Raw genomic sequence first — 22,201 nt, 5'->3', positions numbered from 1 at the left:
GATCAAACCTCCCAGTTGCCCAACAAGGCAGCCTCTCCAACCCTCCCTTTGCCTGGAGGGACCCAGGACTGCTGGTGGTGCATGCAGTACCTTTGGCAACGAGTACTTAGGCAGCTTTATCTGAGCAAAGGCCTCTCTTCGATAAGACACGTAGTAGCTGGCTCTTCCACCAGTTGTTACCTAGATTGTGGGGAAAACACAAAGAGATCAGATGAGGCCACAGATCATGCACAAGTTGGAAAGTATTAGCTCTCCTATTGACAACCACAATGGGTTTGTAATTACCTTTTAGAGAATATTCCTTGCTGGCTTTGGGTCTCTAATCCCATGGCACTCTGAGCTGCTCTCATTGCATGGTACTTAGATCACAGGTGGGCAATTACAACAATCTTTCCCACTGAGAGATTCTCCCTCAGAACAGGGACTGACTCCATTTGGTCACTGTGCTCTGCACACGGTACATACCTAGTAAGTATTTTCAACTAAAAGCAGAGGAGCTATCAATGTGGGCTACACCCATGATCTATTTATTCTTTTTGAATTGTTTATTAATTCATTCCAACCATAACACAATTGTCAAATGTATTTTTTCGTGGATCTGAATAATGACTACTGTTCAAAGCTCTCATTATTTTGAAATGTAATCTCACTTCTGAACTAAGCACAGATTTCTTTCCCTCATATTTATAATCCATGTATTGAGCAGATATTTATTGACTCTTTCCATGTACAAGATACTTAAAAACATCAAAAGGTAGAGGAAGAACTCCAAATGTGAAATTCAGAAATCCTGGATTTGAGTCCCAACTATGTTATCTCTGGCTAGAAGGCTCAGGGACAAGCCCTGTAACCTCACTTGCGAAAGGATAGATTCTTAATGGGAGGAAAGTGGAAACCACTCCAAGAAATGGTCCTCTGGCCAGGGCCTGCTGAAAAGCCCTGCCAACATGGCAGAGCTCTGCAGATGGCTGCTCTCGGCCCAATTATCCTAACTCAGGGGAAATTAATATTCACAGGAGAAGATAACATGGCTTGTTCAGAGAAAATAGCAGGACAACAATAGCAACCAGGCTGCTGCGCTGAGGAGGCAATTACTCGAGGCACATGCTTCATTCTCACTAAGGTCCAAGCACAGGCTGGAGACAGGCCAGTCCTCCCAGTCTGATCCAAACCTGGCAGCCATCCACAGGCCCTGCTGGGAGCAGAAGAGCTGTAACATCTCTACTGAAGCCACCCATCTCTCCTCACTCGGGGAGGGAGATGACATCTCCCATGGCTACCCCTTGCTCTGCACAGATTGGAAGCCCCCGAAGCAGGCACCACACGCTGCCAGGTAGAGCAGATGTCAGAGTCAGCACGAAGGCAGAGACTTGGAAAACACTTGGTGCAAAGGCTTATGCTGTGAACCAAGAAGAGAGACTGGTTTTCACCCTGATGTTCAGGGAGCAACATCCATATCTAATTACCATCATTCTTGCCTTGTATTTCAGAACTTTAAAACTTTTTTATTTTGATGCAACATCTGTTCTGAATCTATATTGTTCTGTGTTGGCTTAGAGGTGGGTGTTGCTATATTAACATCGATAGGTTGCTAGGAAGTCTTTTTCCTTTTCCAAGTAAGTCTCAAGTGCATAAAATGTTATCCTTAGATCTGAAAACACAGTCACCGTTAGTTCTCACATGATTGTATGTATTTGTTTAATTTGGTTTTACATTTAATTAGAAAACCAACACATATAAACATACCTGCTAACCTAGAAACTAGATCAAAAGTTTTTAAACTTCAGCATGCATCAGAATCACCTGGAAAGCTTATTAAAACTCAAGACTCCTGGGGCCCATCTGCAGAGTCTCTGATTCAATAGATCTGGGTGGGGGATCAAGAATTTTCTAATAGGTGGGGCGCGGTGGCACACGCCTATTATCCCAACACTTTGGGAGGCCGAGGTGGGTGGATCACGAGGTCAGGAGATGGAGACCATCCTGGCCAACACGGTGAAACCCCATCTCTACTACAAATACAAAAATTAGCTGGGTGTGGTGGTGGGCGCCTGTAGTCCCAGCTACTCGGGAGGCTGAGGCAGGAGAATGGTGTGAAACCGGGAGGCGGAGCTTGCAGTGAGCCGAGATCACGCCACTGCACTCCAGCCTAGGCAACAGAGCGAGACTCTGTCTCAAAAAAAAAAAAAAAAAAAAAAAAAAAAAAAAAAAAATTCCAATAAATTTCCAGGTGATGCCGATGCTGCTGATCTGGGAACCATACTTTGAACACCTCAGAACTAGACTTTTAACAACAATTTGCATAGATCTCTGTGCTCCTTATCTGCCCTGACCCCCTGCCTCTCTCTCAGATGTAGATATGTTCCTGAATTCTGTGTTTACAACAATGAGAAAGGTGTTTCATTTTTTTTTAATTTGAGGTGAAATTCACATAGTCTAATAATTTTAAAGTGTACAATTTGGTGTAAATTTAGTACATTCACAGTGTGTGATCCAGCCAAAACTTCTATTTAGTTCTAAAACATTTTCATCACCCCCAAAGGAGTCCTTATACCTGATGACAAAGTTTTTACACCCCCAAAATATATCTCCTGGTCACCTATCATGCTTAATAACCATTTCTCTACAGGTCACCCTGAACCTCACTAAACACGTTCTTGGGAAAGCAGACCAGCATCTGAGAAGCAAGTCCCATCCCTGAATGCTAGCCAGAGATAATCAATTAAAAGGAGCTTCTCCTTGGAAGATCCAGCCACCTCAACAGGGAACAAAATGATAGCACCACTCCGCCTCTTATCAGAAGTCCAGGGCAAGGCTGGGCGCATTGGGGTTTCCAAGTCACCAATTGCCAAAAGAGAACAAAGTGGTCCCATTGATAGCGTGATCAGTCCCACAGCCTTGAGAACTCATCCTCCCATGTCTATTACAGCCCTGCACAAGCAAAGACTCTCTTACAAGCTCACACACAACCCAGGAAAATTTGTGCTTCAGTAAATAATGAAGATAGAAATTATACTTTAAATGCATTGTCGAATGGTCCAAAACATAAAGGGGCTACATGAAGGCCACAGAGCCCTGGGGTCTCCAAGTACCTCTGATACTGTAGTATCTCCCAGAGATACCACGCTTCATCCTGCCAATCTTCCTTTTTCCTGACTGTGTCCTTCTCTGTACTTGCCAAAATCCAACTGATGCATTAAACCTCAGTGTAAACCCTATGAGTTCATGGAAGGGTTTTTGAATGCTACCAATTCATTCTAATTTCTCCTATCTCTCAATTACTGAACTTTGTTCTTTTCATTTCTATAGCACTTTCAACATTCACTCTCATGGCACACACATTCCTATAATTATTCTTCTATAGCTTATTACAAGGTTGTGACCTACTTCATTCCTAGACAATGCTGGTTCTATGGTTTGAATGTTTGTGTCCCTTCCAAAATGAATGTTGAAAATTATTCCTCAGTGCAACAGTATTAAGAGGTGGGGCTTTGAGGACATGACTGGGACATGAGGGCTATGCCATCATGAAGGGATTAGTGCTCTATAAAAGGGCTAGAGAAAACTAACTAACCTTCTTTTTTCCCTTTCATCACTTCTGCCATGTGAGGACACAGTGTTCAAGGCACCATCTTGGAAACAAAGACCAAGCCCTCATCAGACATCAAACCTGCAGGTGTCTTTGTCATAGACTTCCCAGCCTCTACAGATGTGAGAAATAAACTATGTAGTCTAAATAATTTTGTTATAGTAGCAGAAATGATCTGAGACAGAAATTGGTACTGAATTGGTATTGGTATTGCTACAACAAATACCTAAAAATATGAAAGTGGTTTTGGAATCAGGTAATGAATAGATGTAGAAACAGTTTTGAAGTGAATACTAGAAAGAAAAAAAAAAACCCTATATTGCATTAAACAGAGCATTAAGGGCAATTCTGGTGAGGGCCTTTCTTCAGAAGAAGCGGGGAGCTGTAGAAAGAATTTAAGTTTCCTTAGAAATTACTTACCTGGTCATGAACAGAATACTTGTAGAAATACAGACGGTAAAGGCAATGCTGTTGAGGTCTTAGATGGAAATGAGGAGTAAGATATTGGAAATTAGAGGAAAGGTCATCCTTGATATAAAGTGACAAAAAACTTGGCTTAATTGTGCCTGTGTCTAAAGATTTGTAGAAAGCAGAAATTGTAAGCAATGTACAAGGATATCTGGAAGAACTATCAAAGCAAATGTGGAGAGTGCTGCATGGCTTTTTTTGACCATTTACAGTAAAAAGCAAGAAGAGAGACATGAATTAAAGACAGAGCTTACAATTGAAAGGGAAACAGAACTTAAAGATTTGGAAAATTCTCAGCCTGGCCACGTAAAGTTTAAAAAGGCAAGTTTGAGAGACAACACCAAGGGTGTGGCCAAGGGACTATTTGATAAGATTAGTACAGATAGAAGGTAGCCAGATGTTATTCATCAGAGCAATGAAAGAATGGCCCAGAAGGCATACCAGAGATCTTCGAGGCTGCCATGCCCATCACAGGCCCAGAGTGCCAGGGCCTTGAGGGGAAAACAATTTGAAGGGAGGAGCCAGGCTCCCACGGGATGTTGGGGCTCTCTGTCCAGTACCATCTCAAGTCTCTGATCGCCACATTCTGGTGTGGCTCTCCTTGAGCAGCTGCGGCTCAAGCAAACCCAAGTTTGGCTCAAGTTGCTGCTCCAGAAGACACAAGCAATAAACTTTGGCAGCATCCACATAGTGGTAACTTCGCAGGCACACAGAGTACAACAGCCATGGAAGCAGGGCTACCTCCACTTACATTTCAAAGGATGTCCAAGAGAGCCTTGGAGCCCAGGCAAAGGACCAACATAAGGCTAGGGTCATAGCAGAGTCTTCACTAGAGTGATGCCCAGTGGAGCCATCAGGGCAGGGCCACTGCAAAGAGTCCTCACTAGGGCAATGCTTAATGGAGCCACTGTGGAGGGGAAGCCCTCGCCAGACCCCAGACCTGTAGGTGCAACACCAGACTAGGAGAGCTGCAGGCATGGACTCTAATCTATCACAGCTACTACTTGTGCTACACCTACCCAAAAACATGGGTGCAGGGTCCCCTAGAGCCTTGGAGACCTAATCCTCACCCCACAGTCTGGAAGGTGGGACATGGAGTGAAAGAAAATTATTCTTAAGCCTCAAGATTTAAGGTTGTTTACCCTGTTGGGTTTTGGACTTCCCTGAGACTTGTTACTTGTTCCTTCCTTCCTTCCTTTTGCTCACTTTTGAAATTGGAATGATTGTCCCATACATTGTATTTCAGAGGCACATAACTTGTTTGATTTCACAGGCTCGCAGCTGGAGTGGAATCTGCCTCAGGATGAATCACCTTGAGTCTCACCCACATCTTATTAAGACGATATGTAGATGAGACTTTGGACCTAAATTTTAAAGTTGATGCTGGAACAACTTAAGACATTTGAAGCTATTGGGATGAAATGAATGTATTTTATATGTGAGAAGGACATAAATTTGTGAGGCCATGGGTGGAACGCTATGGTCTGATTGTTTCTGTCCTCTCCTAAATTCTTGTTGTAACTTAATCCCTACTGCAACGGTATTAAGAGTTGGGGTCATTCAAGAGGTGATTAGGCCATGAGGGCTTATTCCTCAGGAAAGGAAAAATGCCTTATAAAAGGGCTGGAGAAAACTAGATAGGCTTCTTTTTTCTTTTCTTTTCTTTTTTTCTTTTTTTTTTTTCCTTTTTGTCCCTTCTGCCCTTCTGTCATGTAAGGACTCGGTATTCAAGGCATTATCGTGGAAGCAGACACCAGGCCTTCAATAGATACCTAACCTGCTGGTGCCTTAATCTGGGGCTTCCCAGCCTTTAGAACTGTGAAAAATCAATTTCCATCGTGTATAAGCAGAAAGAGACTGAGAGAACTAGTCTTCTGGCAGATGACCAGTGGATACATAATAATAAAAATAATGAGACAGTCATTAATTGAGCACATCTACCACACTTCAGAACTGCACATACCCTTTATGAAAATTACCTAATTTAATCCTCATAACAACCCTACAGAGATTTTGAGTGACGTGTCCAAGGTAAGACAGATTTAAACCTCAGAAAGTTTGGCTCTAAGGCTGTGCTCCTCCTTCTGTGACTAAGAAGAATCCTCTGTCCATCTTTCTTATTTCACCACAATAACACAATAGATTCTCTTGGTTCCAACATCTTTTGTGAAAAACTTTTAAAAAATCACATGTGTATATGGTTTTGTTTCCCTGCATTCCCGGAAAATCTGTTTTGACACTGGTGCTGTAGTTTTAAATTTTATTTTGTGAGACAGGGTCTCATTCTGTCACCCAGGCTAGAGTGCAGTGGTACAATCATGGTTCCCTGAAGCCCTGACCTCCCCAGCTCAAGCAATCCTCCCACCTCAGCCTCCCAAGTAGCTGGGACTACAGGTACAAACCACCATACCTGACTAATTTTATTTTTTTATGTTTTTTAGAGACTGGGTCTCCCTCTATTGCCCAGGCTGGTCTCAAAGTGATCAGTGCCACTCCTGGGCTTAAGCAGTCCTCCTGCCTCAGCCTCTCAAAGTGCTGGAATTACAAATGTGAGCCACTGCATCTAGTCCGGTGCTATATTTTTAAAATAATATCTTCTTAGGAGAGCAGAAGTGAGGTAATAAAACCAAGAATAATAATAATATCATGCAATAATATTTCATACAGGTCAGAAAACTGAAGCTGAGAGAGAGCCACTAATTTGCCCAGCATCATATAGACTTTCATTGTTACAGCCAGAATATAAACCTGGGCTTTCTAACTCCCACCTACACCTGAACCCTTAAAAACCTGGGTTTTCCAACTCTAGTCTGCACCTGAACCCTTAACCAGGAGTGAGCACACGCCATAGGGGCAGATACACAGCAGGGGGCCAATATTTATTGACTTACTGTATAACAGATTGTTGGGATTAATCTGCTTAAGCAGAAAGACTTTGAGTTTGGTTTCCTCCATTGGATATTGACTAAAACATAGATGTAGTGAAGAACTCTCAAGCCCTGCCTGGTTCCTGGTTGGTCAAAGGAGTTTATTTTCAAATAGATCGCACACCCCTTCAGGGGCAGAGTCCTCACAAAAGCAGGAGTTTATTTTCAAATAGATCGCACACCCCTTCAGGGGCAGAGTCCTCACAAAAGCAGGCTGATGCATTTGCTGCTTCACTATGTTAGGGTAAAAGCAGGCTGATGCATGCATTTGCTGCTTCTCTGCGATCATGTGGCTCTCTGGCACACAAGAAAGAAATAAAGTTTAGGGACTATTAATCTGTTTTGATGAACTTTTCTCTTCCTTACAAGCAAATTTTCTGGCACTGTAAATCCCAAAGATTATTACCACTTTTCCTTTCGGTGACACCTTTTATTTTATATTTGATGAATGTCATCCAATTATTTGCTCTGGGCCCATCCGTCACGCTAAACACAGAATTAGCTGGGTCTTTTCCTTACTAATGACTGGCTCGTTAATCTGATTTTCTGGATTTCCATTTTACAGGTTTAATTGGGCTCCTGGCCAGTGAAAATGATTCCTTTGGACAAATGCATTGGCCATTAAACACATCTGTCTCTTCTGACTTGTTCCCGCTCTTGCTGTGACCAAGCCTCATCTGACAGATCCTTTATTTTTTCATTTAGCCTTGTTTCTGGATGATGGCTTGCCCTGGAGGAAAGACAGAAACATGCCCCGAAAAATTAGAACCAAAGGGCCTTGAGTCATTTCCTAGCTCCCTTTGGGGATTTAGAAGTTGAATCTATTTCTACCACAGGAGAAAACTTAAACTGTTTCTAGAATTTATAAGTAGACATAGGTAATCTTAGAAGAGGGTCAGAAGCAAATATTTTTGAGTATCTATTCTATATTGGCTACTTTACTTTCATGATATTATGTAATATCCAAAAGAATAATTATTATTACTATCATTATTGTTAATAGCACTGCCAGTACCATACATGTTAAAGATATTAATAATATTTTTGAGCATTTATTATATGCCAACCATTTCTCTGTACATACTAGCATTCTATTTTATGTTCAGGTAGGGAAACTGGTGTAGGAAAATTATATAACATACTCAAAGATACACAACAAATAAATGGCAGAGCTGGAATTTGAACCCAAGTTTATCTGACTTTTAAAGGTTATGCTGGTCCCTCAGGCTATGTGAAATTTGCAAACCTCTACGTGGAGGGGAATGGGTCCCATGTCACTTAATTTTCAATTCCCAGAAAATACGTTCACTGATATAGTTTGGATGTGTGTCCACACTGAAATACCAGATGGAAGTATAATCCCCAATGCTGGAGGTGGGGCCTGGTGGGAGGTGATTGGATCATGGGGGTAGATTTCTCATGAATGGTTTAGCACCATTTCCCTTGGTGCTGCCCGTGTGATAGTGAGTTCTCATGATATCTGGTTGTTCAAAAGTGTGTACCACCTCCTCTCTCTTCTCTTGCTTCTCCTCTGGCCATATTATGTGTCTGCTCCCCTTTTACCTTCCACCATAATTGTAAGTTTCCCGAGGTCTCCCTAGAAGCTAAGCAGATGACAGCATCATGCTTCCCGTAGAGACTGTAAAACCATGAACTAATTAAACCTCTTTTCTTTATAAATTCCCCAGTCTCAGGTATTTATAACAATGCAAGAATAGACTAATGTGCCCACGGCCAAGGCAGATCTTTCTATGTGAGGGTTCCTATCAATTTCCAAGTTCTGAAAAATCAATGCTACATTGTTGCACAGAAGTACTTGATGTTGCTATGGGAATTTGTGAACAGGAACCATAATTGGGCTTACAGGAGAGCTGTTGTATTAATAAGAAATGACATGTGGAAGCTTTTCCAGTTAGAGGATTGTGCTGCATCGAATATTATGTGAATAATCTGTCTAAGCCAAGAGAAATGACTACCTCTAAGGGTACACCTTAGTTACTTCTCACACTGCCTCTGCAGTGTTTCCTCCTCTTTAAAGAAACAAAAGGAACAGTCAAGATGTTATGATGCACAATTGACTTTTCTAACTCCTTTGCTCATTATTTCAGTTCGTATTACTTAAAATAAATCTTGATGTTTTGGGGCTTTACTCTCTCCACTTACATAATTCCTTCAAATATCATATTTATCTTAAGAGCAACATAAAACAAAACAGGCTTCCAAATATTGGACCACAGGAGTCTATAAACAGCCACAAGTTTCATCAGGAAGTTGCTGTACATGTCAGTCTGGCCCTGGAGTCTTATGCATGGATGAATCAGTTGCTTCTGCCATCTTGAGCTGATTTTCCAACACTGCTTTCCTAGGGACCACACTATGAGTCAGAATCAAAGTGTGGTACAGCATTTGGAACAACATGGCATCCTATCAGCATGTCATCTCCTCTGTTAGACTGTTTGACTTTGAATTTAGTGTTTGTCTAACTGATGTTTGCTCATTTTATGTCCTTAAGGCTCTGCAATATTGATGCAGTTTTATCTGTCTAGAAAGAGTGGGTCTATTACCCAACGTGTGCATCACACTATGGCTGGGCCTCCTCTGAAACAGATTTGCACATAAAATCTTTTATTGGTGCCCTAACATAATAGCCGCCAAATAGTTTCAGCAAGAATAGACATGAGATAATAAGATAGTTGACATTGAAGCCAATATTGCTGTGTGTGTGTGTGTGTGTGTGTGTGTGTCTGTGTGTGTGTGTAGGGGAGGTACTGAAAGGAAGATGCATGCTGACGTTGTCAGCACCCTCACTGGTCAATAAATACTGATGGCACAACTGCCACCTTCAGCAGCCCTGCCGAGCAATTCTTGGACCATTCACTGCCTATTGTTAATGCTAGTAAGGCAGAGAAAGGGTGGTGGGTTAGGAAAGCATGGGACAAAGAGTTTGGATCTAGACCACACACAAAACTAGCAGAAGAATTAGCATGCCTGACCCTCTGACACTATTCCTTCAAGTACAATAAAGGGTCTGGACTCAATCAGTTTCCAATTGCACAGTAGGCAACAGAGCACATTAGTTGGGATCCCAGACCTGGGTTTAAATCCCGCTCATACCACTTTCTGGTTTGGTGACCTTGTACAAGTAATTTAACCTTCCTAATTTTCTCTTGTGGAAAACGCAGATATTAGTACTATCAACTGACAAGTTATCATGAGGATCAAATATAATTCAATATAGAAAGAGCTTTAGCCTTGCAGCTGGCACATAGCAAGTACTCAATGCATGTTATCTGAGCCAGCAGAACTGGAGGCAAAAATGCCTATACCAGTCTAACATCTTAGAAGCCTTCTGGAGACTGACTATGGTGGCAGTTTATGTATGCAACCTGGAGGCTTCAAGTGGTGCTGGGGTAGCCATGTGTGCCGCCTGATCACAGTTGATCAGGGATAAAAGATGGAAATTATCCTTGCCCTCAGCCAAGATGAATTTCTAGAGGAAACCACAGATGGAGATCTCCAAGAGATCTGACCATTAATGGCTTCAAGACTTATCTTTGTGTTCTGGTTTTCATGATTTAGACGGAGGGGAAGAAGTTCTTGGGATGCTCACCTGAGCCTTCAAAATGGAAGTTCTTTGCACTTTCTCTTTCCTAATTGTGTGTGTGTGTGTGTGTGTATTTGAGAGGGTAAAAGAGCAAAAATAAGGGCAGAAATACAAAATGACAGATATGAACTTGAGTTATCATTATCATCCTAGTGTCCAAAATTCAGGAGCATTTGAAGACTCCCAAATAATGTAACAAGAGCGAGTCCTTTCAGTGTTACAGACAAGAACACCAGAGCTTCAGGGGAAAGGAAAGGAAAGGAAAGCACTGCCCAAGAAACCTCTAAAGAGAAATCTTCAAACTTGCTATCAAAACATTGCCCCCTCTCTGTGCTCAAAAACAGTTCTGTTCCTTGTGGACTGTGGATTGATAGAGTTTTGTTTAAAAACAAAAAAAAAGAAGAAGAAGAAAAAGAAAAGAAAATGGAACTGAGAGGAGGTTAAAGAAGATATTGCATGAGGTCTAGCTTATATGGTTGTCCAATACTTGTATAAGTTTTTCATTCAACTTGATACATCAAATAGCCTAATTCCTTTTTATGAGTGGACACTATGAGGTCAATTATTTAACTGAAATATTCTCAAACTACATACTAGCCTCTGTCTTTTCTATAGTATCCCAGTACTTCAGAAAATAAAATCAAAATGGTGAGAGAGGAGAAGGGAAAAGGTGGAAGGTCCTGTTCCTTCATAGTGTAACATCTGTGATTTTATTTTCAGCTCCACCATTTATTAGAGATGCAATTTTAGACAATGTAACCCATATCTTAGAGTTTGGGGGTTATTTTCATATAAAAAAAACTAATTATAGTTATCTTTCTCTCACAAGATTCTTGTGAGTAAATGAGATAATAAAATGCTTTCATGTAACCAGAAAATGCTCTACAAATACAATGATTAGATTGTTATAATAGACCTATGGTATGTTCCCAGGAACCCAAGCTTTTAGAAGCGTATTCACTGACAAATTATGCTGTTGATCCATAAATTCCCATCCTAATGATTGTGTGGGGCACTGAAATTTGCTCATGTAGCTTCACCTATGCACAAAAGGAAAGGCTAGAGGCAATACATAATATGAGAAGGAGAAGCAGAAAATGATGGGCACAGCTATAGAACAGAAACATCTTCAGCCACATGGCATGAATGGCAGGTACGTATAGCTGCTTAGAGAATAACTTTATTGATATGTTCAAAATACTTTAAATATCCTGAAAGAGCAAGGCAGACAAAATCACTCATTTTCTAGAGAATTAGGGATGCTTCTTTGGGGCATGGGATTTCTGGAGATACACGTGGGCTGCTATATACGACACCAAAGTTTCACCAACATGGGATTTGCATGTCTCATGAGTGAATTTCGGGACAGCAGTAGACGGATTTAAGCCATCTGTCAAGCTGTTTCTCAGAAAACACTGCTGCCTCCCCAAGAGAGCCATGAATATTTGTGAAATGCCAACTGCTACTTCTTGAAGCTTCCCCATCATGCTCTCTGTGTCATGCCTCTCCTGTCCTCTGCCAGCACAAGCAACATTGTTGGAGGCCAGGCTCTATGCTTACCATGGAATATGCACCGTCTGCTCTTGCACACTATGACCCCATGAAGGAAATACCATGAAGCCTGCTTTACTGCTAATTTAACTGACATGCATCGGGTATTTAGCTCCAAGGTGGCAGAGCCTGGATTTGAACTTGTGTCTCTAAACCATGACAATGACCACTACACGGTGCAGCCCTGAATGAGCCTAAAGTGTCTACGCCAGAGACTTTGCAAAGAATGGCTAGTATAGGACAAGTTATTTGAGGGACTCAGCCTGACCCAGATCACTTCAGCATCAATGAATTTTGCAGTGGTTTATGTCAAAAGCTTTCTCCTTAATTAAGCTCCCCCGACCCCAATTTCCCAGCTGGAGTTCACCTTTTCTTCCTCTGATTCCCAGGGCTCTTTGTGGCTTTCTTGTTGCACTTACCAGCTGTTGTCCCAGATTAGACGGAAGCTGGTCCTTTTGTGGTCTCTTGCTGTATTGTAATATTTTTGAGGTTAGATAATGTTCTTATTCATCTATAATAGTCTCTTAGTACCTAGCACTCACGTCATAACAACTAATATTTGTTGAGTACTCTGTGTTATTAGTTCTCATTATTGTACTGAATCTCATGTGATCCGAGCACAACCCTGCAAGCGAGGCCTAATTATACCTTTATTTTAAAATTAAGGCCTAGGCAGGGTGCTTTAGGTCATCTTGGTACTAAAAGGTAAGACTTAAAGCCAAGCTCAAAGCTTCTAACTTGTTACCCCAGGCTCTTTTCACTTTGCTAGGCTTCTAAAATCTGTGTTTCCAGAGTCAGAATAAGCAAAATACAAAGAGAAGACAATTGCATGAATTTTTACAAATGGGTAGTGAATTTTACATCAAATACTCCTTTGCGTGGGTGACAACACCATGTCTTGGAAAATCAGGGGCTATAAAAGAGCTTGCTTTCCTGCGGGAAACAGGGAAGCAGAGTACAAGATGTTCTTCCCCACCCACTGCTGAATCCACGTAATAATTAAGGGTCTGGCCAAATTTAGATCATTTCTTGAATGTTAATCATATTTAAACATCTCATTATGGATACTGGCCACCATTCCACTATGTCTTACATTTGTCAATCAGCAAGTACTTGTACAGCACTTTTGTGACCAGACTGTATTAAGTACCATTGGTCGTGGAGCTGTCACCTCACGGAGTTCACCATCTGTCTGGGAAAGCAAACTTAACATACAAGATGTACAAATGACAATATAAGGCCAGTAATAATGCCATGGTACTCAGCAGAGTGAAGATCAGATGCTATAAAATCCTTTCCTCAGAACCACAACAATTTACTCAATGTGTTCTCGTGCTCCTTCTACAATTACAATAAAAGCCACCTGCATCCTATCTCCATTTTGTAGATGGACAGCTAAGACACAAGACAGCAAAGTCACACAGCTAGCAGAGGGCTGAACTGAAATTTAAACTCATGTCTGACAGATTCCAGATACTGTAGGCATAAGGATTCTCTTAGATCACCCTCCACAGTGTGACATTCATACACACATGCACACATGTGTGCATGCACCCACAGTGTTATATGTAATCTATAAATAAGTGTGACTTATACTCCCACTGCCTTAAGAGTAGAGTAGGTTCTCAACACTGAAGGACATTTTATTTGCTGGATGTGATGATGGATTTGAGTTTGGAAGATTTGAGAAACCAGGACCTGGCTGAATTTTTCTACATACCAAATGGAGAGACAGAGAGAAAAGGTAGGGAGGGAACTTGAAGGAAGAAAAGATCACCAGTCAAGCTGGAGAGGTTGCAGGGCAGAAGTGCCAAGGTGAGTTGTTGGTACCAGGAGAGAGAGTTTTGGGGGAATGGAAAGAAATGGTGAGTGTGTGTAGACTTTTGTTTGTGTGCTGTGTGTTACATGACATAAATACTCTGCTTCATTTCTATTTGACATCTTTAACAAAAAAGTCTATATGGCACTGCTCAATACTCTCATTATTATAATCTTATTTATTAGTTTATCTTTGCAGAGGCAGTTCTTAGCAAGAATAAAGTTTTGGTTGAAAAAAATGCCCAAGAGTTATAGCTGAGTTACCAGAAATTTTATCTTTGTATATATTTTATTTGTTTTGTCCTTCATTGTGAAAACTAACAAGGAACCCAGCAAGCAAGCCTAGACTTGGATTCCAACCCCCACCCTCGCCTATTGGTTATGATGTGTCTTTGGGAAGATCATTTAAGTGCTTCTGGACCTTGAAACAGACAGCCACACTCATGATGTGAGGTCCAACGTGTGCTGACACGAAGTAGGGACTCAGAAACGTCACATTGCTTGAGGTCCACAATCACTCATTCCTTGGTCCTGGTTTCCTAAGCCGAAGGTCTTCTTCAACTGCAATATCTTGATTCTAAGCTGCCAGTTTTGTGTGTGGGTGGATATTCAATGATGCAACATGCATGTTTTAAGCAGCTACTTGGTGTTAAAGCTCTATGTACTTACTCACTGTCTTATACACAGTTCCTGACCCAACTTGCCTCCAGCCAATAAGAAAGTGTAGGTTGTTCTGAATCTTTCTTGTTTAAGGAGGAGAATCATGCAGTGGTACAGAAAGAAGGCTCTGGTGCCAAAATGATTGCATCCAAATCTCCATTCCATTGCTTACTGGCTGTGTGGTCTTGGGAAAATGGCTTAACCTTTCCGTGCCTCTTCTGTGAAACAGAAGAGTTGTACTTACCACATAAGCTGTCATAAAAATTAAATTCACTCATTCACAAGCCTAGCTCACGCTGACGACTCAATTGGTGTTAGTTGTTACTAGTAATATAATTGAATTTCTAAGAATTACAGGTTATTCAATAATAAAGAAAATTAGCCAGGAGGTAAAAACCAGGGAAGAAGGTTTATGACAAATCTTTAAAAATAACTATAGTGAGAACGAGAGTGTTTCTTATATAGGATAGTCCCATTAAATCAACTTCCAAGTACTTGTGGCAGATATCTCAGAGGAGGTAAGGAAGTCATCTCTTCCACCCCTTCCTGACCCCCTTATACAAAGAACACCTAAAAAGAAACTGTGTAGCACAATGAAATAATAAATATAATCATATTAAGAGCACTTTGATCATTTCTCCACGCTGCAATCTGGAAACAGTTGCTACCTGGTCAGGCAGTAAAACTAAAAGCGTTTATTCCAGAGAATCAGACAGAAGGCCTTGGGTACAGCCGACTTTCGTTCTAATTGCATTCCGTGGAATTACCCCTGCACATTATTATAAGGTGTGCGTCTCTTCCAAGAACATTTTTCTCAGAAGAAAGAGGAAGCAATCTTGCCTGGCCTCGAGAGGTTATAAGCAAGGCTAGAGGGAGAGGTGGGAAGTGGCTAATTTCATGTTCCTATCAAACACAAGCTGGATTATAAGAAAACAAGGGAAGAGAAGGAGGAAAGAATGGAGATTAAAGAATCAGACAATTTTAAAGCCCAAGAAATGCAGACGGGGAAACGCTAATCTTTTTAATGTATTTTTTTTTTGTAACAGATGTTTGCTTGCAGTTCCAAATCTAATAGCAGTTGGTATAGTAAAGATGAAATAGTAGAAGAAAAAGAAAAGCTAAAAAGAGAGAAAGGGAGTCAGGCTGGCAAACAAGAAGCTAATTCCAGTGCCCCTCCTTCTTCTCTGCTTCACCAGGCTCTGTCCATTGGGTGCAGGCCGGCCGTATGCCCTGCCATGTTGCCTTCCTGACAGCTCTGGGTTCTTGCTCACTGCATCCCCCTGTCTGTAAGCATTCCTCCCCAGGAAAGTAGGGGTAATCAGGCCCATCCTTTAAACATCTTCATCGTATCACTTTCATAATCAGCTTATAATGTTCTGTTCAATAGACATGGAGCCGACCAGACCAAGTGCTTGAACAGCAGCTTGGGCCGTGGAGCTATTCTCTGTGCCATTGATCACAAAGACAAAAATCAATCCTGGCTAAGGAGAAAGAAGTTAAAAATAAATTGCAGGGATTGATTTCTCTTCAGACCCTCTGACTCCCAGTTTAGAAAGGGGGAAGGAAGAGTATGCATGGATCCGCCAGTCATGAAATCGCTTAATAGGACCCAGTCGCAAAAGCAAAATCTGGGGATATTTTATACACTCACACACATAATTGTCTTTTATGTTTTTACATTATTTTATTTTTGTTTCCTAATAACTATAAGAGATGAGAATCCATCTAAATTGCAAGCTCCTAGGAGAAACACACTACTGTTTGCCTTGATCTCCAAAATCTCCAAAATGAGGCCCCATGCTTTGTGGAGAGCATTAACTCCAGACATATTTGTTGGGAGACTGACAGAACACGTGAATAAATGAAGTGCCCTCCCTCCTATTATTGTCTCTCACAATTATGTTTATTTCTTCATAGACTTATCATAGTAGGCAGTTACCATTCTGATTTATTGGTTTGCTTATGTAGTATCTCTCCCTCTCTCGACTATAAACCCTGTTATGGCAGGAACTGTGGTTTTCTTATTTACATATTTATTTCTTATATATAGCATAATCTCCAGGGATCATAACTGTCTTATTTACTTTTTGGATTTTTATTTCTTTTTTACTGCATTATCTCCATATTATACCCCAAGTAGATGTAAATGGAATGAAGAAAGGAAGGAAAGATTCAGCAACTTGCTTGAGGAATTAACTACATCCCAAATCTCTTTTTTTGTTTGATACCGACATTGGAAAAATGAATTGAGGCAATACCTCTGAACAGCAATCCCTTTCATATGCCTGAATAAATGGAGTGACCTGTAGGGCAAGACAACCTGTGGAGTTTTAGGGTCAGAAGAGAACTTCGGGCGTCATACAGTTCACTGCTTTCAAAACTTTCTATGCTGTTCTAAGTTCTGCAAAGATGCCTTGTGGTGTCCCCAAAGGGATGAAGAGTCTGGGTGGGTGGTGAAGCTCATACAGCCCCTCACCCTCTTTAATGTATATCTCTTCTAACTGTATCTGTTTTATATATTGGAATGCCTTCAACAATTTTGCCTGGAAGGCAGTTCTCCAAGAACAACAACAGAAGATTTGAAAGCCTTTCTTTAATGTAATCTTTTCATTTTGCCACAAGGAAACTGAGCTTCAGGGAGGAAAGGTGATGGCCCAAGATCACCCAGTGAGTTAATGACAAGGCCAGACTTAAACCCAGGAACGCCAACTCCCTTTACCTGCGCATTCATCCAACCGCACAGTCTCCTTCCAAGGGTCGCTTCCCCTTGGGGAACTGACTGATCCTCAAGTTGAGCCCCTCAAGTAAATTACCTGCTATGAGAACTACCATGATCCTTGCCTCCTCCAGGACATCTTCTTTAATTGTAGATCTCCCTCACCCTGGCAAGCACTGTCCTGGAGAGTCTAGCAATTTCTTAAATGCTTTTGAGCATTGTTTAGGAACACTGTCTGGTCAAGCAGCTCTATCTCCTCACCAAGACAATGCAAAATGAGGACCAACACTTTCTCAATCTTGTGACCATCACATTCCCTTCATTTAGAACAGTATCAGGAACACATTAAGTGCTCAATATGAGATTATTAAATGAATGGATGAATGAATGAATGAATCAGTCAATCAATCAATACTTGTATCACAGAGAGAACCAGTCACAGTACTGGGTACATAGTAGATCCTCAATCACATCAAGCCGATTGGTTAACATCTGACTCTGCTGCTCTGAAACTCCAAGAAGTCCTTATTCTGGCTGACCATCAGGTTTCAGAATTCTTAAAGGATTCTAATTCAGATTCTTAAAGGCTGCTTGCAGAAATTCAAAATGATTATTTACTCCATTAGCTGGTCATACAGTTATAGGCAGAGTGATTAAAATTTTTTAAAGCTGAAACTCTGAAATTCATATATACTCTAGTTAGAATGGTAATGGGAAGAGAACTGGTCTAAACAGTCTACTTTTCAGTCAACAGCCCAACTGCCTTAATTATCAGCACTGCTGTTTTTACAGCAGTGTAATTATCTTTGATAGGAGAAAGACCCAGAAAAGGAATTCTCCGGGGAGGTGGGCTTAGCAGTCAGGGTGTGGAAGACTTGCTGGCACATGGAAGGGAAGGACAATGGGGAGACTCAGTGAGGTCATGACTCAACAGCTCCTCTGAGTCCTGGAATGGAACCCAAAGGCAGCCCCTCCTCCCACTCTGAATGCATAATGCATGGCAAGAGGTACACAGGGCGGAGGAAAGGGCTGGAGAAGAGCAGAGCTGTGGATGTCATGATGATTCTCCACACTGCCATCCAGTCTCCACGGGGAGTCCCAGGGATGGGTGTTTGAGTAAATCCTCTAAGTATATCTGAGGGACAGCTCTCAGAGGCTCAGCCATGATTACATTGTACTGAATCCCGTTAAGCCTTTCTTTGGTTAATGATGCAGAAAGTTTCTGATATGAAACAAAATTGAAACAGATCCTGAGAAAGAGTCCACTAAATAGGGAATGGAGCAAGGCTTTACAGTCATTAACATCTACCAAGATGGGAGCCTATTTCACTTTTACAGTCATCTAGAAAAGTATCTGGGAATACCAATTATTAGGTGCTAACATAGAGAAAAATGAAATGAGGGATCAATCATTGTCCTCCTGTGTCATCCTTTATAAATCCAGACAGCCCTGAGGTCATATCCTTGACCTTGCCATTTCCTGAGCTATACAACCATGGGTGATTACCTAAATTTCACTGAAACTCGGTTTCCTCCATAGAAAAGTAAAGACAGTATCTGTCATATTGAGATCCCGTGAAGATTAAAGTTTTATTAAATAAAATGCACACATCTTGGACATAAATTTGATGCGAAATAATTGCAAGGTCTGTTTTCCACTATAACAACAATTCTTTCTCTTTGTTGATCGGTGAGTAAAATTGGTGGTGAAGCTAGGTGGAAATAACACTCTAAACCACCATTGCTTTGGAGGTAGGAAACTGATTTCCAAATAGTGAAAGAGATTGAGAGTGTATAGCTGATCTCACTTCTTTGAGCTGATGGTTGAAACTCTTGTAGTCTCCTGGATAACACATCTGCCTTCCTGACCAGAACTCACAGACTGTCTCCCACCATATAAGCATCCTGAATAATTAAACACCATGAGTGCCACCATCCTTGCAAAATGCACTACACAGCACACTTACCACCACCCTGACTTCTCATGCCCATGGAGACACTAATAGCAAAAGAAGCTTTTCTACCAAAGCACAATAACACAGCCTTCTATGGAGCTACTACCAATAACTCAGGGGTGATACACAAAATGAAAACAATTTAATTGTGCTAGACATGGCCCATTCATATTTTATTAGAAAGGCAAATCGTTACTTTATAATACTTAGCAAATTACAGAATCATTCTCTGAGATTAAAGGACAACATTCTTTGCTATATTGACCTAGCAAGCAACAGGTATTGTAACTTCCATGGAGCCTCATTAGATATCCTGGGAAGAAACAAGTCTTCGTAATTTATAAGAGGCATGCACAGTAGAGTTCTGAATGGAGCAAGGAGATTGCCATGCCTAAGGGATTGATGGGCATCCTGTAAAGAAAGACCCCTTGCTAGAGCCTCCCGGTCTCTGCATTATGCTGAGAGGAGCAGGGGACACTGGGGTCACTGGCATTTAGATAGTAACTGACACTGTAAAAGTGAATGGGATGGACTTACTCAAAGGAAACTGTGTTAGTCTGTTCTCATGCTGCTATGAGGAAATACCCAAGACTGGGTAATTAAACCTCTTAAGAGAGGAGAAAAGGGGTTTAATTGACTCACAGTTCTACGTGGTTGGAAAGGCCTCAGGAAACTTATAATCACAGCAGAAGGTGAAAGGGAGAAACAGCACCTTCTTCACAGGGTGGTTACCTAAATTTCACTGAAGCTCGGTTTCCTCCATAGAAAAGTAAAGACAATATCTGTCATATTGAGATCCTGTGAAGATTAAAGTTTTATTAAACTTTAAAGGAGTTTAATAAAAGGAGAAGTGCTGAGCAAAGGAGGAAAAGCCCCTTATAAAACCATCAGATCTTGTGAGAACTCACTCTCACAAGAACAGTATGAGGGCAACCTCCCACATTATTCAATTACCTCCCACCAGGTCCCCTCCATAACACATGGGGATTATGGAAGCTATACTTCAAGATGACATTTGGATGAAGACACATCATTCTGCCCCTGGCCCCTCCCAAATCTCATGTCCTCACATTTCAAAACACAATGATGCCTTTCCAAAAGTTCTCCAAGGTCTTAGCTCATTCCAGAATTAACCTAGAAGTCCAGTCCAAAGTCTCATCTGAGACAAGGCAAGTCCCTTCTGCCTATGAGCCTGTAAAATCAAAAACAAGTTAATTACTTCCTAGATACAATCAGGGTATAGGCATTGGGTAAATACACCCATTCCAAATGGGAGAAATTGGCCAAAACAAAGGCACCACAGGCCCCATGCAAGTCTGAAATCCAATAGGGCAGCCATTAAACCTTAAAGTTCCAAAATGACCTCCTTTGACTCCATGTCACACATGCAGATCATGTTGATGCAAGAGGTGGGCTCCCATGGCCTTGGGTAGCTCTGCCTCTGTGGCTTTGCAGGGTATGGCCCCCTTCCAACTGCTTTCACAGGCAGGCATTGAGTGTCTGTGGCTTTTCCAGGCACACAGTGCAAGTTGTTGGCAGATCTATCATTCTGAGGTCTACAGGATGGTGACCCTCTTCTTAGTGCTCCACTAGGCAGTGCCCCAGTAGGGACTCTATGTGGAGGCTCACACCGCACATTTCCCTTCCTCACTGCCCTAGCAGAGGTTCTCTATGAGGGCTTCACCCCTGCAGCACATCGCTGCTTGGATATCCAGGCATTTCCATATATCCTCTGAAATCTAAGTGAGGATTCCCAAACTTCAGTTCTTGACTTCTGTGCACCTGCAGAGCCAACATCTCATGTAAGCTGCCAAGGCTTGAGACTTGCACCCACTGAAGCAACAGCTTGAGCTGTATGTTGATCCCTTTTAGCTATGGCTGCAGAGGCTGGGATGCAGGGTACCAAGTTTCCAGGCTGCACACAGCAGGGGGGCCCTGAGCCCAGCCCATGAAAACCATTTTTCCTCCTAGGCCTCGGCACTGTGATGAGAGGGGCTCCTGTGATGACCTCTGATGTGCCCTGGAGACATTTTCCCCATTGTCTTGATGATTAACATTTGGCTCATTACCTATGCAAATTTATGCAGCTGGCTTGAATTTCTCCCCAGAAAATGAGTTTTTCTTTTCTCTCACATCATCAGGCTGCATATTTTCCAAACTTTTATGGTCTGCTTTCTCTTGAATGTTTTGCCTCTTAGAAGTTCCTTCCACCAGATAGCCTAAATCATCTCTCAAATTCAAAGTTCCACAGATCTCCAGGGCAAGGGAAAAAAGCCACAAATCTCTTTGCTAAAGCATAACAAGAGTGACCTTTACTCCGCTTCCCAAGATGCTTCTCATCTCCATCTGACACCACCTCAGCCTGGACTTCATTGTCCATATCACTATCAGCAATTGGTCAAAGCCATTCAACAAGTCTCTAGAAAGCTCAAAACTTTCCCACATTTTCCTGTCTTCTTCTCCACCAAACTGTTTCAGCCTCTGCCTGTTACCCAGTTCTGAAGTAGCTTCCACATTTTGGGGTATCTTTATAGCAGCACCCCACTCTCTGCAGTACCAATTTACTGTATTAGTCTGTTCTCACACTGCTATAAAGAACTGCCCACAACTGGACAATTTATAAAGAAAAGAGGTTTAATTGACTCACAATTCTACTTTGGAAGGGCTGGGAAGGCCTCAGGAAACCTACAATCATGACAGAAGGAGAAGGGGAAGAAAGGCACCTTCTTCGCAGCGGGGGCAGGAAGGAGAAGTGCTGAGCAAAGGGGAAAAAAGCCCCTTATACAACCATCAGATCTCGTAAGAACTCACTCACTTTTAGGAGAAGAGCATGGGGTAACCGCCCCCATAATTCAATTACCTCCCACTAGGTCCCTCCCACGAAACATTGGGGATTCTTTTTTTTTTCTTCTT

The 22,201-nt window shown here is 41.7% G+C and overlaps 1 protein-coding gene across 3 annotated transcripts in view; it reads right to left on the bottom strand.

Moving 5' to 3' along the window:
• The window catches only part of SORCS3 (sortilin related VPS10 domain containing receptor 3), a 621,240-nt gene that overhangs the window by 132,346 nt on the left and 466,693 nt on the right, over window positions 1–22,201 (bottom strand). For all 3 annotated transcript variants that reach the window (XM_005566376.4, XM_074000806.1, XM_045361488.3), the window contains exon 8: window positions 91–180. In XM_005566376.4, the coding sequence (XP_005566433.1) occupies window positions 91–180 (90 nt within the window). The remainder of the gene's footprint in view (window positions 1–90; window positions 181–22,201) is intronic.

This window comes from Macaca fascicularis, chromosome 9 (assembly GCF_037993035.2).
Source record: "Macaca fascicularis isolate 582-1 chromosome 9, T2T-MFA8v1.1".
NCBI classification, from domain to species: Eukaryota; Metazoa; Chordata; class Mammalia; order Primates; family Cercopithecidae; genus Macaca; species Macaca fascicularis.
The sequence above is the reverse complement of the archived record's forward strand: the minus strand, read 5'-3'. Positions and strand labels throughout refer to the sequence as shown.